This window comes from Balearica regulorum, chromosome 15, assembly GCF_011004875.1.
Source record: "Balearica regulorum gibbericeps isolate bBalReg1 chromosome 15, bBalReg1.pri, whole genome shotgun sequence".
NCBI classification, from domain to species: Eukaryota; Metazoa; Chordata; class Aves; order Gruiformes; family Gruidae; genus Balearica; species Balearica regulorum.
Genome location: NC_046198.1, coordinates 2458558 through 2474914, shown reverse-complemented (window position 1 = coordinate 2474914; position 16357 = coordinate 2458558). Strand labels below are relative to the sequence as shown.

At 43.9% G+C, this 16357-nt stretch overlaps 1 protein-coding gene across 3 annotated transcripts in view; it reads right to left on the bottom strand.

Annotated features, from left to right (window-relative positions):
• ADCY9 (adenylate cyclase 9) overlaps positions 1-14914 on the bottom strand; it is a 95082-nt gene extending 80168 nt beyond the window's left edge. For 2 of the 3 annotated variants that reach the window (XR_012837886.1, XM_075767679.1), the window contains exon 1: positions 12357-14913. Coding sequence is in view for 2 of the 3 variants with exons in the window: in XM_075767679.1 (XP_075623794.1) it covers positions 12357-14055 (1699 nt within the window). In the remaining variant the exon portion in view is untranslated. Of the gene's footprint in view, positions 1-12356 lie in introns of all 3 variants that reach the window. The other variant, XM_075767680.1, reaches the window with a different exon arrangement.
• Between the last annotated feature and the right edge of the window lie 1443 nt (positions 14915-16357).

Here is a 16357-nt window from a genome sequence, read left to right as displayed (position 1 = left end):
AAATACAGCACTTTGGGAATCACTGTCAACAAAGCATTATTAGTGCAGGTTCTTATCAATAAACGAGCTCATTACCTGACCTGGGCACAGACCAGTACTTTGTGTGCTCATTCTACCACAAATACATTTTAGAAGTGAAAGCATGTATGACTGCAAGGGATTCAAACCTGGTTTTAGGAGTCACACAACAGAATTTACAGTAGAACTGTCAGTTACAGCAAGCCAATCCTTCATCATCAGAAAAATAATACATTCAGACAGTCAGATGTCTAGACAACGGTTTTTCAGGAATGGGCTACACAGCTACATACGAGGAGTTTATTCATTAAGAAACTAAAGACAGGGACTCTAGACAGAGTTTTCAAACCAAGCACTTGGCTCACTCTTACCACAGTATCCATGTACAAGCAACATAAATTTAATCCGCACCAGTTATTCAAACACCCAATGATCTTTCCAGTCTGTGTACTGTGCCTATGTGGTAGATTTTTATCCCCTGACAAGGGAAAGGAAGGAGGAAGTACTAGAGAGTAAAATTTCATTGTCTGTTTGTTACAGTTCAACTATATATTAGTATAAAAATATCCAAATGCGTATAAATTAAGACATTAATTTTAAACTTGCTTGAAAGAGGCATTTGGAAGGGAGTTTTCTTCAATTTATGAGACATGGCAAAGTCGCATCATGAAAAAAAAAAGCTAACTATGCTCAAAAACCAAAAACTATTTCTCTATCCTACAAGGCTCTAACAGAGCCATTACCAACTCAAGTGTAGAGATGGGATCCTCGCTGGTTTTTCTAGATTACGACCCAACACTGACTTCAAGCTGCCATCCCTCCTTTCCTTGCTTCCAAAATGCACACCCCCCCACCGCATGGAGCGGGACGGCACATCTGGAATAAATTACCCGCGTTACCAGCTCACCATTCTCTGCCTTTGCTGTGCGAGAGTACATCTTGCTGGGGCTCAGGACCACCAGCTCCTCATCAACTGAAAAGCCCAGGTAGCAGCACAGACTTCTTAATTAATTCAATACCACTTCTCCAAGAAGTGCCCCATTCTATAAATAAAAATCAAAGGATTAACCCTTTCAATGACTATCTAATATCAGCTATGTTTCACGGGCTAATTTTCCATGAGATCGTCTCCTAATACTCATTGCAGCAGAGTTGTAGTTTACATATGCATTGAAAGGGCAATAAAAACTCATATAAACGCTCCCAGTCATCCTTCTTCTGATCTCAAAGTCTGTGTTTACAGCTTTAACTCTTGTACTTTGTGTTCATTTTATACTGAGTCACCTAAATACAGCAGCAAGGACTTCTAGTACATCATTTTGCTTTACTTATATTTGTGAAAGTCGTTTGCTGCATTTAAAGTTGTCTTATTTAGATAAACTATAGACATACTTGTTGTATACTAACTGTAGTTCCTGAATGGAGTATTTATGTATTTCCACATATAGACTGTTGTGTTACCGTAATGTCCCGGAGATCACATTTAACACACACACGCACAATCAAGTTATTTCCACAAATCGGTAAGTCTGCTATTAAAAACAACTGGTTCTTCTTTGAAATGAAACAATTATAACTGTAAAATTTAACACAGAGCGCCATTTGAATTAGGAGGATTTAGTGTTTTAAAAGCTGCACCATTGGTGGGGCATGGTCCAACTCCTGGGCTTACTAAGCAGAGTAAGAATTAACAAATCCTTTACTCCGAATGGGTTAGACAAATAACGCGCTGTCAGCACAATCTAATGCCACAAAGCCTTCTCCATTACAGCAGCAGCACAACTCTCACAAATTTACGACTGTATTGGCTGCACGCTTGTCTATGGCTGATATAAGGCTCATACAAGTCAAATAATTATCTAAGTCGCAAAATACTTAAGTAATGCAGTTTATTTAAGTGTTTATCAAATACACTGCTTCAAAGCAGCGGTGGTAAGTGCGGAAGCCTAGCAGGCAAATATCCTAACTTGGAAAAAATCTTAATCTAAATTTTAAGACAATTTCCAACTTTGTCACCTCCTGAAATCTTGGAAAGAATTTAATGCCTAACAGATGTACTACATTTTAAATATAGCCACATCACGCACACATTTTTTTGTAACACTTAGAAAACACTGTGCCTGATCAAAAATGTCTTCCGTATGGTCTGATTCACTTTCAGTACCCGATTACGGACACAAAATCATAACCAGCTCCTGAACAGCAAACAGCCATCTCCAAACTGTCTCTATCTCTGAGCAGGGGTAAGCAACAAAGCACAACGGTCGTCCCGGTGCTTCATCAGGGCTCAGAAACCAGCACATTCCTCTCCGTAGCCTTCGCCTGCACATTTAAAAGAAAAAAAGCATCCTTTATCTCCTTTTTTTCCATCCCCTATCAGTTACCATGAGCACGTAGATTGTATGCAAACATGCAACCACCTTTCTTTTCCAGAGGTGGTCTCCTGCAAGCAGCGCAGCAGAGCTGGACAGGCCCCACGCTGTAAAGACAAGTGTGCTTTGAAAACCTCTCTTAGATGCAGCTTCCACTTTCTGTTATCAACAAGTAGATTTTATGATGCTCCCTATTAAACCCAGATAGCTAAGCCAAACTTTTTACTAAAAAATGCCACCCATTTGATGAACATCGGCCATTTGTGCTACAAGAATTAAGCCCACTTTCCAAGCTGATTAAACATGCTTCAAGCATCTGATTATTCAGAAATAACGGACTGCAAAGACAACTCAAAGTATTTGCATGTAAGAAACATCCTAAGGATGCACATATTTACTGAAATGCTGTATATACACATATATATGTATATATAAAAAGCAAGTAAGAACAGCCTTATGTAATGAAGACTTTTTTACTTATTTGTGGAAAACTATCATCAAATAGCAAATTAAAGTATCTGACACAGGTAAGAAAATGCGACTTCAGTGAAGACTAGCAGACCTTTTGTTTCCCTCTGTATCCACAGCAAATTCCAGCAGCAGCAATGTTTCATAACCTAAGATTTATATGTTATTTTAACATCCTCAGCAGAAAAATTCAGTTAACGATCATTACGGATTCCAGAACCTGAGGTGAGGCATGGGGCGTGTGTGCGTTTCTCTTAAATGGTTTATTGGGATTATGAAACAACTTATAATAAATTTTCTCACCCTCACGTGGTATTTTTAAGAATGCTCTCTGCTTCTGGTTGATACCACATTGCCAAGCAGCAAGTAAAACATTCAATATTATTCATATTGTCATTAGTAACTTATATGTACATATACAAGATAGAATCTCTTTCCTAACCTGTATCTTAGTAGGAAGGTCAGTGTCAAATAGGGAGTCAGATCAAAACAAGTAAAATCCTTTTGCTTTCCTACATATTGTTATCAAATCAGAAGAAAGTTTTAAGAACTGGAAATAGATGGGAGAGGTTACAAAAGTCTTGGATCAAAGTCTGATTATATGCTGGTGTAATTTCACTGTGGGCGTGTGCGACACTGCAAAGTCTCCATCGATCTTCTGGAAGCCTGCGGCCATTTCTTCTCTTAGCGCAGTCCAAACGCAGACCTCCTAGAAACACAGACAGCTCTTACTAAGCATCACGCTGTCTAAACAAAGGAAATTTGGAGCTAATGTTGTACCTGGTCTCTTTGCAAATAATGTGCTTACAGGAACATTTCCTCATTACATCCTGTCAGGCCCTGAGCACTTCCAAAAGATTTATCTATTGTACTTTCATCCAAGTCGGTCAGGGGTTAAAGAAACTTAGTACCTTACAGGACAGCTTTGCATGTCCATTAAACAAGAGCTAAAGAATGCAAGAATTTGATTCCAAGAACTACTAGGACCAGCTATGCAAAAGCTTACCAGCGAGGCTTTTGAAAATAGCATACCTAATGTAATACTCTGTAAAGAAAAAAATAATTAACTTCTATTTCGTATAGTAGGCATATGTATCTAAGCCAAACTTCAAAGCTGCACATTTAAAAATTAACAAGATTCCATTTCTGACGCAAATATCTTTGTTTAGCTAATGAATGTAAAGAATTAAGCATCCAGTATCAGAAGCAGAAGCCTTCCTATGTTTCCTGTAAGCTGAATCAATACGTAATACCATATCTGATTTCAATTATAGACTTTTTTTTTTGTTTATTGTGAAGTTAAGCGCAGTCAACCAAGCCACCACCATTTTTGCTCTTAAAACATATGAATAGCTTATCATATCGTTGTTATTGATTATCAATTAGCTTTGCTTTCCACTTTCTCCTCCTCCCTCTCTCTTCAGGAGGAAAAAAAAAGGAATTGTTCTATTAAGGCCTATAAATTAACAAGATTCAAAGGAAACTAAGTCTTTATTGGATGCTTTTCGGCTCTCTTTCTGTGTTTTAGGAATCACAGTTTAAGGAATCACGTAGCCAACAGGAACGTTCCATCCCACGATGACATCCACGCAAATGAATTTGAGTTAACTTTAGCTGATGGAGGTTAAAAAAAAAAAACCTAAACCAAAAGGAAAGCAAATTGCTCTTTGATTAGTAGATATTCAACTATGCTACATGTATAGCAAAAGACATTTTCCTTTGTTTGCATGTTTCTGCATACGTTAAGCAGCAGACAGAAGGAAAGGTCCATTAGCAAGCTAGTGGACTTTATTCCATTAGTTCCTCTGCACTGTTCCAATTTTGGAGATTTTATAAGTAACATTATTGTCATAAATAACATTATTTCTGAATCTATCGAGTCAAGTTGAAGACAACAGCTTTAGAAGAGGACAAGAGGAACAGTAAGTGCTATCAGAGAAATAAAGACTTGCAATATAATCATTGATATTTATATGGTTTGCTAAGAATTCCCAAATTAAGTTATGGTAGCAAATACAAGCCCAAAAAGTTTTCAGGCAATTGTAAGGGACATTTTGAGTCCGAGGGATGCTAGCTGAAGAAAAATATCTAGAACATTTTGTTCCTTCACAAAGTCATTTCAGAACCGTGAAAAATCTCTCTCCCTAAAGCCATATATCTACTAGGCCTATTGCTCTAGGTTAAAACATTTTGGAAGAAAAAATGAAAGAGAATATTCTTTTGATGAAAAGGATTTGGCCTCGAAGGGCAGTAAAGATTCTGCCTAAGTCAATACCAGGGCCCCAACGTGATGGTCAGGTGAAGAAAAAGCTGTAACACTATGGTCCCATCTCCAGTCTATACTTCTCTTCCCACTGCCACTTTAGATTTTCACAAATTCTTACTTGGGAGCAAGCAGCTACACTTTCAAAACGTGCATGGATTTGTTTGAAATTGAGTTCCAACAATATCCTACAAACCTATGAAAGAGCCATCGCAATAATGCAAACTTACATAACAGAACCTGTTAAAATGTGTTAATGAGTATGGACTAGCTGGCTTCTCTGCAACAGCAACATCCAGTGGAAATTAAAAATTTAAAGGCTAGGAATTTTTTATTTTTCTTTCTTTTCAAAGGACAGAAATGAGATTGAAAATCAGCTAAAAATAGCAGAGAATTTTCAAGTGTCAGCTGTAACGGAAAGAGGAATGGCTGTCTCTCCTTACAGAGCCAGGATGGATGGAGCGAGCTTGTGAGTCAGGATCAAGAGAGCGATAGCTTACACGCAAACTGTAGATGGTGGAAAATAATTTTAATTCACTAATTTTAGTAATATTCCAGAACAATCTACAGCAACTTAAAATCCAATGAAACTGCACTTTGTTTTAAAGTGGTGAATGTAAATTCTTATATACTTTGCCCGCCAGATGGAAAAGTGAAGTACATATTGTGAAATAACTGCGAAAAGAGTTTTAAACAATCCATTCAAATCATGCATCCTCCTCATGACAGAAGATGAATATAAATTATGTGTCTTTGACTTTGTTTTGTCTTTTCCATCAATCTTTTTCCCCTAAAAGCCATGGTGCCAAGGCTTTTATTTAAAGAAGTTCTCTTGCATTTAAATAGTCCCTCACCTACCTCTGAAGATTTACTGATGTGAACATGAAGAAGGAAGAAGAAAGCTCAGATTTGTTATTTGCAGGGTACCTGTTTACATTGCAGCACCTATATTTTGGATAGCCAAAGAGAGAAACATAAATGAAAGACTCTGCAAATGATGATCACTGAATGCAACAGAAGCCATGGCGTCCCTCCAGTATTACAGAACTTCGACTTTCAGTACCCATCTTTCCCATGTTCTAGAATAAACCCGCCACGCTCACTTCAACTCTTGTAGGATGTAAATGTCTTCTGAAATTGTTACTTCATTCTACAGTGCTTATATAGGACTTAAACAGGCAGAGCTGCAACACTTTACAACCAGACTGTCAGTACTGCGTTGACTTATTTGTTAATTAGCGTCAGGACACACAATAAATTGAAACCGTAGCCCGCACTGTTAAACGAAGTGTATGGTTAGAGTTAATCTCTATCCTTAATCTTACATAGATACTAACTATGCTTATAAATTATTTTTCACTGTGTGCAGTCAAATTAGCCAAATTAACAAGTATGTTATCAAAACTCAAAGCCTGAAAAGCCAACATCCAAGTTCCCCTTGAATAATAAAACCAGCTTAAGCGTGAATATTTTTTGAGATATTTTTCTACTTGGTCTGGCACAAACAAAACCAAGATCAACTCAACAAGTCTTCTTCAAAATATGGAGACATTGTGACCTTCCTGCAGAGGTCACAAAAACTACCTGGCAGTAATTACATGGTAAAATTACAGATCACATCAAAATGTTAAATCATTGTAGAATTTACTTCTTCCTGGCAATATGCCTTCATGCTAATTACCTCTAATTATAATTCTTTATCTGTCATTGAATACTTTTCATTTTTTAAATACAGGAGTGAAGTCAACCTGTGTACGATGTTTTATTTTCAGTCTCACACTTGCAAATAAGATCATGAACCACTACCTCAATAACAACGGTTAATAGGTCAGATTACATAAAACTGATAAACAGACTAGTCATTAAAATTTTCTGTCTCAGCACTCAGAATTTTGTTTTGTGGGAAAGTGGAAATACATACACATGCTTACATCATTACCATTTTTAAAAAACCTGACATTTGTTCTAGCTATCAATTGTTGCCTGACCATCAGATTAGTATCAGAACACATGAAATCCAGAATTACAATGTCTGCCACAAACAAGTTCAACAAATATAAAGAGCCAGTATCTAAAGATTTACATTTATTGAGCACGATGAAACTAGATGTTGAACGGGACAACCTGCACAGCACCCAGCAAGACACAAGACAAGCACCCTAACCTCCTGCGCTCACCCCAAAAAACACTTCCTAGTTAGAAACTAAAGCCGCTCTTAGCCAAGCCACAGAGCAAAGATGAATCTGTGCAGAGCTCTCTGCAGAGCTGTCCTGCTGGCACAAGCACAAGCCATCTAGATTTACACGACGCCCAGCAGGCTGGGCTCAAAAAGCTAAGGAAAACTTTCATCTTATCTTTCATCTACCTATGAACTTCCAGAAACACGATGGCTACGGGTTCTCTGTCTAGTAAAAGACAGAAAGACGGGGCAGGCAGGGAAGACTTCACTGCCGTCAGGGTGTAATCGTGGTCTCCCCGTGATCGGTCACACAGGGGAGGAAGTGAAGAAAAATTCAATGACTTATCTCTTCATAACCTTATCCAAGACTTTTGTCATTCAGGAAAATCCACTCTGTGTTCCCTGTAACCCAAACCTGAAAAAGCAGCAGAGTATCAAGTCACCAGGCAGAGCTGTATCCCGTGGTCTGCCAAGGGAAAAGCATCCCGTCAGTCGCAGGTTGCCACCATGTAAAGAGCTAGGCTATTTATGGAGAAATAATAACCTTAAATGACATTAAAAGGTTTCAATATCGAGCAAAACGGTGACTTTTATAACTGATTTGCTTTATTAAAAAAATGTTTAAAAGTAAAGCAGATATTAGAAGAAATGCAGAGAACAGTGAAAGACAATACAGTAAGCTGCATTTCTTTGATATCTTTGATGTATCAGGAATGGCCACCAGTTCCCCAGGTGAACCAGTGGATTTGCACCCAGTAAGCGGTGCGAAAGCTGACCTTCACTCTGAAGCCACCTACGACTCGTTTGGTTAGCCAGGTGACAAAGTGCCCAAGATCCACTTACGTTTCTTCCATGATGAAGCAAATGACAAAAAAAAAAAAAAATCAGAGAGAAAAGTGTGTCTGTATCTTCAAGGGCTTCTAACAGAAACTTAGCGATAAAGCGATTCCTTGAGGCAAATCAAACAAGGAGGTATCTTGCAGCAGAAAGTTCAGGAATTATTTTAACAGGAACTTCAATAACAATAACTCTTATTAAGAGTATCAGCATAGATACAAATGCCCCAAATGAAATCATGGTTCCACTGTGCTATGCGCTATAAACACAGAGAAAGCATTCTTGCCTCAACACGCTTATGTATTTTGAGCATTCAAAAAAAAAAAAAAAAAAAATGTCGGTGACCCTGGTATTTCTGGAAGAGTTGCTGGCTGGCAAATAGCAATATTGTGACCTCCTAAGTAACAAGAAAGAGAAATGCAAACAACCAAGAAAAACAGAGCAAAACAAAAATATTTCCATAAGCAGAACTTTTTATATCCGAGAAGAGATCTCTGACTCCAGAGTTCAGAAGGGACACATTAACATGTATTATGTGACTCTCAGTATCTCATAGTCTTCAATAAATTTATTTGCTAGGAAAAAACCAGAAAAAGTGAATTGTCTCAAATCCTATGGCAAAATTATTACGGAAGATATAATTGAACTAATGACCTCAAAAAATCACCGCAACATTGCTCTCCTGCGCTCCCCTCATGTCCAAGGGGATCAGGTGCTGTGAAAACAGATGGCCTAAGCAATCTTAAAACAAACAGCAGTCAGAAACAGGCAAAAATATTGTAAGGTCATCCACGGCTCGCTCACTCTGTTGGTTTGTTTTAGACACCATCTACTTAATTCAGAAGTCAGAAACAGGAGGGAACATACTAGGGCCCCACTTCTTGCAATAAGGAGCCAAGGAAACAAAGGAGGAAGAAAAGATATTTGCAGCCTCAGATTTCAATGAGCCACAAAACAGCACAGAGAGAGAAATTTAGTTTTGCCTCATCTATTCCAAAAAAAAACCGAGGAGAGCAGCACAGGGACAGCTCAGGGTACATCTAGATAAGTATTTCAAACGGAATGGGGAGCACGGTTTTGAAGCAGTTTGCGCAGACCACTCCTACGTACCCTGCTTTGGTGCACACTGTTGAGTTGTACCTGGATTCCTTCAGGGCGAACCGCACCGAGAGGCTCGCTCCAGGAGCACGCTGGATGTGCTCCAACCAAGGAGGTACTTTTGTTCAAAGACCCAGGCCAGAACCAGCCTTAGGTGGAAGTCCTGAAACATGGACAACGTGGACAACGAGTTCTCAGTACCTCCTATTTCATTCTACAAGGAGTTTACTTGATCACATTAGACTTAGTCTCAGAAAGATAGCTGCAACTAATGCAGCAGCTCAGACAATTAAGAGATAATATACTAGACATACAACATAAAAAATAGGATATCATTAAGATACCAAAGGTTGGAAGGAAGATGAGAAGTGAAGTATCGGTAGGGAAACAAAGCTTATGTGCGTTATCTCTGCACCACTTTCATACTTGAAAAGAGTACCATGTAGAACATAATTAAACAACTACAACAAACTTCCTCTTCTCTATCACTACTATCAATGAATTCTCAGGGAAAACAGTAAAGCAAAGCTTCCTAACAGCACCTCCGTTCACAAAACTGAGCAGATGCTTGGCAGAGGACAATTAATTAAGAGGTGAAATCTCAGTTTACTTTATTAAATCTCAGCGCTGCTCCTTAACAAAACCCTCCCCTGCAGCAGACTCAAGACGCCCGCCTGTAGCACTGCTGTTAGATTGCTTTATCATTGCCTTTTTTTTTTTTTTTTTTTTAATTCCCTGATGCCAATTACCTGTCAGCCAAGTAATCTGACTGCAGAACAAAGTACTGAGGAGACAGGAAATAACGGGCAGCTCCGTAGCACCCACCATGTGCCCCTGGGGGTCTGGGCACAGGAGGAAAAGGGAACTACGCGTGCCGCAGACCTGCAGATAAAGGTGGTCATGGCAGAGGTCTGCCTGGTTTAAAAGTACACACTGGCTCTGTATTCTGTAACTACAGAAGACATTGATAAGAAATAGAAGCTAATTACAGTTCCACAATAAAATACAGAAGGGAAAGGGGAAAAAAACCCAACCCACATTCCTCGTTAAAGTAATTCTTAACACATGCTCCAGTTGCTTTCATAGCTAGGTTTCGGGATCAGAAGAGAGCATTAAAATGTCAGTGTACATAGCACACTTCATGTTATCTAGAATGCATTTCCGTTCATTCACCTGTAGTGCCCTGGCTACAGCAGGACCTGTGAAAGGCATTCAAAGCTGCAAAAGCCGAACCACTGACAAGACACAGCAGCCTACGTATGCCCTCTCGCAATAAATGTAACCAAGGACGGAACAGAAGTCTAAGAAAGACTGAAAAAAACACTCCTGGCATGGGGTGTAATTGCTGTACACAGTGCTCTTGTGATCGCCTAGAAAATATAAACAAATAAATAAAAATATTTAAGAGCTGTACCATCAGTCTCCACAAGTAAGTTCATGTCACTTTGTGATTAGTGATATCAAGTACAGTTATAAATTTAGCAAAAATACTTAATTTCATTTGTTGCTACAACACGGCCTTCACACCGCATCTGACTGTAAAGGCAGATAGAAGAGGGAAATTAGGGACTTAAATATCGCAGGGGTGTTTCCTACAGCCTATTAAATTTATTTTCACCAGAACAGCAAGATTCAGCTTAGAGTAACGGAGAGATGATGTCTGACCCTTTTTTCTTGAAAGCACCCTTCCACTGAAATACATCAATGTCAACAGTTTTCAAGGAAATTAACTGAATTTGTATTTTTAGAAGCTAAACAGAAAGCCAAAGCCCAGGGACACACATCTGCTTCAGTTCGATTGCTTCCAGCCACCAATGTCACTGTCGATATTTTTCCTCCCCGTAAGCCTCTCATTTCAGCTCTGTTGCCATATGCATGCGGACAGCCAGCTCACCAAAAATAAGTATTTGTGTCACATCAAAATAAGCACCTGCCACAGGCGAGCGGCCTGCCGTTACCGCTTCCACCACTGTTTTGCAATACTCTCCCCCCTGTCCTTACTCACTGACCTTTCTACAACCATCCTGGCCTCGTTTCCTATTTGTTGCAACAAATATCTCCTTCCTTCATCACAACGCTGTCCTACGACTCCTTCGGTTTCTTCCGCTCTGTTTTCCATTCTTACTTCTTAAAAATGAGTACATTTATAAAGAGAACAAATAAACTCACATAGTATAAAAGGGTTTGCAACATATTCCACTCACATTTGGATTTGTCTGCTCCCCACCTTGGGCTACAAGCACTGCAGATAACTGTACCTCTGTGAGACAAAGGCACGGCACTCAGGCAAAGCTTTCTGTGAAGGGACAGACAATTAAACCTGCAGCATGTACAATCCTCCTGCACGCGCTTCTAAGTGCTGCTAGAAAGTGGTCAAGGGTTTCATCTCAAAATGAATACTCTGTAGAAAAATGAAAATTGGACTCTTAGCCAAGCCATAAGGGGAACCAAAGGATCCCTCATTTTCTTTTCCGAAAGGCAAATTTGCAGTTTCATCCCCAAATCCTTAGAGCTGCAGAAACGAGAGCATCTGCCAGCTCACTGAACCACCTGAGTAACTTTTTCCAGCCTAACTCCGAACTGTAACAACTCGCTGTATCAAACTGCCAAATCTACAGTGCTCATTTCTTTCTGTGAATCCAGCTGTCATTTTTCCCAAATGCCTTCGCAGTCCCAACTCTCCCAATGCCAAAAAAAACTTTTCACAGATATACATAATTTTGCAAAACACATATGCTCTATGTATGGCACATGAAGTAAATTACCAAGTTTACTTACTGAATTAAAGGATGACACACAACAGTAAAACAAAAACCTCTCGCAGACAGCAAACCCATTAACCTTCTCCTCCCTACAAGGTGATGCTCTCACAAGGAGCGCTAAGGAGTTATGAAGTCTAAGTACATTTGGAGTAGCCCAGAAGATATTCCACGCTTATCTCCGCAGCATCTTTTATTCTGCAATTCCCATGGTGTTTGTGATCACCAGCACGCTGAGTTAAATGTAAAACGCATTCAATTTGCACGTCAGTAAGCACAAAACATGCACTAGGGAAAATGTATTCCCTCATAAAAGGGAGGGGGAAAAAAAAAAAGATTGAACACAAAATAAAAGCACGTACCTTTTAACTGGTCAGCTACCACGCTCTGACCGACTCGCTCGATCACCTTTCCATCCTCCATTTCATAACGATCATCCAAATATTTCGCAGTAGCTTCTGAAATATGGACTTTGCCAGCTACCCCCAGCTGCTCCATCAGATTGGCCAAATTGACATCGTTGGACCACACGTCGAACTTGAATCTCCTCATTCCCAAAATGCCACACAGGACCGTCCCGGTATGAACACCGACTCTCATGTTCACCATTTCTTTTTTCTCTTGGCAAAACTGCTCAATGGCTTTAATCATACCTAAGCCCATCTCGATGCAGCAGTAAGCGTGATCTGCCCGGGGCTCTGGGCAGCCAGCTACGCAGTAGTAACAGTCTCCCAAAGTGCTTATTTTCTCGCATTTAGTGTCCTCACACAGACGATCGAAACGTCCAAAGAGGTCGTTCAGGAGTCCCACCAGAGCATGGGCAGATTTATTGGCACTCATTTTCGTGAAGCCAACAATATCTGCGAACAAAATGCTCACTTGCTCTATCTGTTGCATTTTAAAAGGACGGAATATTATGGGGGTTTTCTGTATGGAGGGCTTCTTCTTCCTGTTTTTGGGGCTTGAAGTGGAATGACGTTTGATGGAGTTTTCACTTTCGTCGTCCCCCTGCTTCATTAAGTCATCGGCTATTATTCTTGGCATAACAGAATGAATCATCCGCTCTTTCAGGGCTTTTTCCACTTCTAAGTCTTTTCCATGCATGATGGATTGCCCCACTTTCAGGAATGTGCTTCTTGATCTGACCTCGGACATGATAAATAAATGAATACCGATGGCATGGATGCATATGTGCAGGAAGGCTTTGCTCAACAGCTCCCAGTAAACTACACCGGCTCCGAGAGGTGTAAAACAGTTCTCATCGCGGAAGCGGTAACCAAAGGTCTCGAAGAGGACCGAGTACGACAGTCCCAGAAACAAGCTTAAATACAAGGGTAAGTGCATCACCGTGTAAAGCAACAAGAGCACTTCAATACACATAGAAAAACTGCCTACTTGAGAAAGACAAGTGTCTGTGGGATCTGCCGGGTGAGTCTGATTGGACATGTCACCGCTTCCTGAGATAGGCTTCAGAGCCTGGAACTGCGGAGCGAGAGTCAAAGCAAAAACCAGGAGGGTGAGTATCAGCGAAGTCCATACGTAATGCCGGGCGTAAGTCTTAGTGAAAGTGAACACAAAAAACGCTACACATACCAAGAGGAAGCACAGAGCTGGCACCATGAACACAATCTGTTTCTCTCTCATGTGTATGCCAAAGTAGATGCCCCAGAGAAGGCAGGCCACGCCAATGTAGAAGAGGGCATAGCGAAACCTGCGCTGGGTCTGCGGGAAGCATCTCTCCATGCAAGCCTCCTCCAGGTTGTTGGAGTCAAACTTGGGATTCCACCACTTGGAAGAGGCCCTCTCGAAGAGCTGCGGCAGCTTCTTCTGCCGGCGGAGGCCGGGGCCGCCGCCGCCACCTCCACCGGCTCGGCGGGTGCCCCCCGACTCCCCCGAACTGCAGCTGGAGGAGATGCTGTACTTGCAGTGCTTGGAAGAGGAGCAGCCCTGGTGCTGCTTGGGGTTGATTTTCACCGTCACGCTGTTGCTGTCCCCGCTGGAGTCGCAGCTCACCTCGGTGCTGTGGTGATGCAGCAGCTGCTGGTGCGGTGGGGAAGCCATGTTGTCAATTCCTCCCGAAGAGCCCGCTCAGGAGTTGGGTCTCTCGGGCTGGGAAAGCCACCGGGCTCCTCGGACAGTCGCCTCTAGTCTCCTCCCGCCGCCACCGCAGCCTGCGCGGAGGGGCGGCCGGGCAGCGCCTCGGCGCTCCGCCGCTCGCCGAGCTGGGCACACAGGGCGCTGGGGCGCGGGCAGCCCCACATATTCCCCTTCGCCTCACACGCCTCCGCCGGCCGGGCAGGGCCGGGGCTGCCGCCCGCCGCTGGCCCCGCTCCCGCAGCCCTGCCGAGGCGGGGGGGGGGGGGGGGGGGGCGGGCGGCCGCTCGCTCAGACCCGGGAGGGGGACGCCGGGCCCCCGCCGGGAGGGGACCGCTCCTCCATGTCGGCTGCAGCTGGTCGCGGCTTCCTCCCCGCGCCCGCCGGGCAGCGCTCCCCCTCACGGCCGCCGCCAAGGGGCCGGCTCCCGCCGCGCCGCCTCCCTCCCTCGCCCGCCCAGCCGGGACGGCACCGGCGGCCGCCCCCCGCCGGCCTGCGCGGCCCTCCCCGCCAACGGGGCCTTGGGCCCTCAGCCGCCCCGCGCTTTCCTGGCGCCCCGGGCAGCGCCCGGGCGAGAGACCGAGTGCCCCTGCGGCGCCCCTCAGCCCCCGGCGCGGGGCTCGGCCGCCTCCTCTCCTCCTCGCCTGCCGCGGGGCCCGGCGGGGCTGGTCCCGTCCCCCCTCCCGGCGGGGTGGTGCCGTGCCGCCGCGGGGAGCTCCGTGCCCTGGCGGGGGCCGGCCCGCCCGCCTGCGCGCCGCCGTGGGAGGGGAGCGGCGGGAACGCGCTCAGGCGCGGGCGGCCACCGCCGCCACCATCTTCCTCACGGGGAGGGGGGGTGAGGGGGGTGAGCGCTGCGGGCGCGCGCCCCCGCCGGCCAATGGGGCGCGGCGCCGCGGCGGGAGCGCGCAGCCCCCCCCCCCCCCGCCTGTTCTCTCTCGCTCTTCCCGGCCGGAGGGGCGCGCCCGGGGCCGGGGTGTGTGTGAGGAGACCGACTCCCGCCCTGCGCCCCCTTCCCCTCGGAGAAGGGGAATTATCCCTCTGTGAGGCAGACAGAGGGCGGGGAGGGGTAACCGACGGCCGGAGCCGGGCGGGTCCCTCAGGGTTCCCCTCACGCGGTCCGGCCTCTCGCCGTGCGCTTCTCCCGCCCTCCCCACAGGCGCTGGGTCCGTCCCGGCGGGTCCCTCCGCCGCCTTTAGGGCCGTGTTTGTTCGGGGGGGGGGGGGGGGGGGCTCTTGGCACGGCTGACACTGGCCATGCGCAAACAACGTGCACTTCGGCAAACAATTCAACCTTTCCGCATCCCCGCAGCCTGCTGGAAACTCGCTGGCTTCTTTTTCCTGCTCTCCTCTTCGCTTGTTTATAACTGACGCTATCTCGCCTGCACCGCTCCCTCAGTTTTATTATCTCTTCCTCCCAGACGGCCTGTATCTTTCCCTCCTTCGCAGGGTTTCTCTCCGCGCTTGCTTCGGCTTCTTGCCCTTCTCTTCCCCGCTCTCCATCCCTCACCCTTGCCCACAGGTGACGGTCCCACCAGCTTCTCCTTCTGCCCCTCAGCCCACGCTCTGGGGCTTCTCCGGTTTCTGCCTGCAGCTGCCCGGGCCCTGCTGTGGCTCCTGCTTCCCTGAATCCCATTTACTGTTTCCCACATGAGCCTTTTCCTTTTTGCTGCCCGCAAAGCGCTCCGCTCCAGCGGTGAGTCCCTTCTCCTCCGAAGACACCACCGTTTGGTAAAATCCACTCTTTTTTTTTTTAATAGTAATAGCAAATATGTGGCCACACAGTCCCTGGAACTGAAACCTGTATTTTTTTTCTATTATTTCCTTTGTAAAGTTATTACTTATTGTGTGGTAACCATGCTGTAAAATGTGGTTTTATTATTATTATTTTGAAGACATTTGGATTTCCTGACATACTCGAATACCAAAACAATCTATAATAAATTCCAATCAATAGTGATAATTATTTTGTTTTTGCTGTGACATAGACATCTCGAATTCCAACTAATGGCTCAGCTAATCAATATTTTATAGCGAGTGCTGCTTACCATGCCTCTCTTACATAAACGTTGTTAGGAAGAAAGAAATCCCTGAGCTGACAGAGCAGAAAGGAAGGATGGCCTCCCGGGCTTGGCTATTAATTGATAAATTTACTAAGACTTCTTTGCAACCTTTTTATTGATTGATCTAAATGTACTTTAAGTTACATTTTTACTTCATAAAGGATGATGAATTTATTTAATCTGGAGGATTAAATAACTGCGACAACTTCT